The 2,500-nt window shown below is 50.0% G+C and overlaps 1 protein-coding gene across 1 annotated transcript in view; it reads right to left on the bottom strand.

The window, feature by feature from the left end:
• LOC122246919 (heat shock cognate 71 kDa protein) overlaps window positions 1–2,354 on the bottom strand; it is a 3,272-nt gene extending 918 nt beyond the window's left edge. Inside the window, exons 1-2 of the mRNA XM_043005756.2 lie at window positions 2,223–2,354; window positions 1–1,229 (exon numbers count right to left, since the gene is read on the bottom strand). The exon at window positions 1–1,229 is cut by the window's left edge and continues 918 nt beyond it. Of these exons, the coding sequence (XP_042861690.1) occupies window positions 1–1,227 (1,227 nt within the window). The 5' untranslated portion in view covers window positions 1,228–1,229; window positions 2,223–2,354. The remainder of the gene's footprint in view (window positions 1,230–2,222) is intronic.
• Window positions 2,355–2,500: the final 146 nt, after the last annotated feature.

Here is a 2,500-nt window from a genome sequence, read left to right as displayed (position 1 = left end):
GCCGCCGGCGGTCTCGATGCCCAGCGACAGGGGCGTGACGTCCAGGAGCAGCAAGTCCTGCACGGTCTCGGACTTGTCTCCGCACAAAATGGCGGCTTGGACGGCGGCGCCGTACGCTACGGCCTCGTCCGGGTTGATGGACTTGTTGAGATCCTTCCCGTTGAAGAAGTCCTGAAGCAACTTCTGGATCTTGGGGATCCTGGTTGAGCCTCCGACCAGGACGATGTCGTGGATCTGGGCCTTGTCCATCTTGGCGTCGCGCAGGGCCTTCTCGACGGGCTCCAGCGTCCCCCTGAAGAGGTCGGAGCACAGCTCCTCGAAGCGGGCTCGGGTAACGGAGGTATAGAAGTCGATGCCCTCGAACAGAGAGTCGATCTCGATGCTCGCTTGGGTCGAGGAGGAAAGGGTCCTCTTGGCGCGCTCGCAGGCAGTCCTTAGTCTCCTCAAGGCACGTTTGTTGACCGAAAGATCCTTCTTGTACTTCCTCTTGAACTCCTGCACGAAGAAGTTGACCATCCTGTTGTCGAAGTCCTCTCCGCCGAGGTGAGTGTCGCCAGCGGTGGACTTCACCTCAAAGATGCCGTCCTCGATCGTCAGCACAGACACGTCAAAGGTGCCTCCGCCGAGGTCGAAGATGAGGACGTTCCTCTCGCCTCCCACCTTCTTGTCGAGGCCGTAGGCGATGGCAGCGGCCGTCGGTTCGTTGATGATGCGAAGGACGTTCATGCCGGAGATGGTCCCGGCGTCCTTCGTGGCCTGCCTCTGAGAGTCGTTGAAGTAGGCGGGCACGGTGACCACCGCGTCCTTGACGGTGCTGCCCAGGTACGCCTCCGCAGTCTCCTTCATCTTGATCAGGACCATGGACGAGATCTCCTCCGGGAAGAACTTCTTGTTCTCGCCCTTGTACTCGACCTGGATCTTGGGCTTGCCGCCTTCGTTGATCACAGTGAAGGGCCAGTGCTTCATGTCGCTCTGCACCGAAGCCTCCTCGAACTTGCGCCCGATCAGACGCTTGGCATCGAAGACGGTGTTGTTGGGGTTCATGGCCACCTGGTTCTTGGCGGCGTCGCCGATGAGACGCTCAGTATCGGTGAAGGCGACGTAGGAGGGCGTAGTGCGGTTGCCTTGGTCGTTGGCAATGATTTCGACCTTGCCATGTTGGAAGACGCCCACGCAGGAATAGGTCGTGCCCAGGTCGATGCCCACCGCTTGTGTAGCCTTCGCCATCTCTGTGGACACAAGGCGGGTGAGAAAGACTTATCCTCTCTCTCTCTCCCTCCCCCCCCTCTCTCTATCTCTCCTCTCTCTCTCTCTCTTTCTCTTCTCCCTCTCTCTCTCTTTCTCTCCTCCATCTCTCTCTCTCTTTCTCTTTCCCTCTCTTTCTCTTTCTCTCCCCCCCTCTCTCCCTCCCCTCCATCTCCCTCTCTCTCCTTCATTCCCTCCAACTCATATATTCCCGATACAAACAATCTAAAATTACCTAATCACACAAAATGTTCAAAGTTCCACAAAGCGAAAAGAAAGACCACATCAAAGTAATGACTTTTGCAGAAACAAATGAACCAGATTACTCTTGGCACTTCTCCCAACACACAGGTTCAGGACAGGATCTGGCCCCGAGCCACGTCTAAAAGGGGACTTCCTGGCACACCACTTTGCAATGCATGATTTTCGAGGTTTTTTTTTCTTTTCTTTTTGTGAAGAATGAATGCACAAAATGATGTTGACCATTCAAATGAACATCCTCGTTAAGTTCATCGAAACATGAGTTTGATCATTAGGAAAGCCTTAATTAAGAGGAAGTACCGCCTTTCAAACGATGCCATGGGCAATCTCGCTCGTTTTTTTTTTCGTTTTTTTTGTGGTGATGTGATCCTTCTCTTCATCAATATTTTTTATTTTGTTTGAAGATTATTAAAAGAGATTGTTTTTCATACTCTGAGATGGTATTTTTAAACGCTTCTTATGCAACGTACGAACAGATAGAGGATCCATAACGTATGACTAGAAAAAGGATCCTTTAGATTACGTCCAGCCATTCCTTATAATATTAATTACTATTTGAAAAATGGCAACATGAGTGATGGAATGAGCAAAAGATCAGGAGAAATAGTTAGAAAAAAATAGAAGGAAAAGGGGCAAGAAATAATAGTTGAAAATACCACATTGTTTATAACAAAGAAACAAAAGAAAATATTAAATTTTAGATAATGGATTCCTACCTTTTTATGACTAGGGCGGGGATTAAAAAGCAGAAAACAATGGTTGCAACAAGATGGCTTCAGAGCTACACTATCACTCTCTAACTGCAGCCGGTACTCTGACCGTTGTCTATTGTGCAACCCGTATTTATAGTCCATCGCCGGCTTGTGGAAGCTTCAGGAACACACCAAGATGGCGCAGGTGCCAGGTACGTTTTGACAACCCTGATTTTATGCTGAAAGAACGCCCTTATTCATAGCGGAATGGACTGAAACAGGAAATTTGAGAGGAATCAGGA

The sequence above is a fragment of the Penaeus japonicus genome, unplaced genomic scaffold (genome assembly GCF_977035675.1).
Source record: "Penaeus japonicus unplaced genomic scaffold, GWHDUDI00000001_assembly GWHDUDI00000039, whole genome shotgun sequence".
In the NCBI taxonomy this organism is placed as follows: domain Eukaryota; kingdom Metazoa; phylum Arthropoda; class Malacostraca; order Decapoda; family Penaeidae; genus Penaeus; species Penaeus japonicus.
This window is presented reverse-complemented; position numbering and strand designations above follow the sequence as displayed.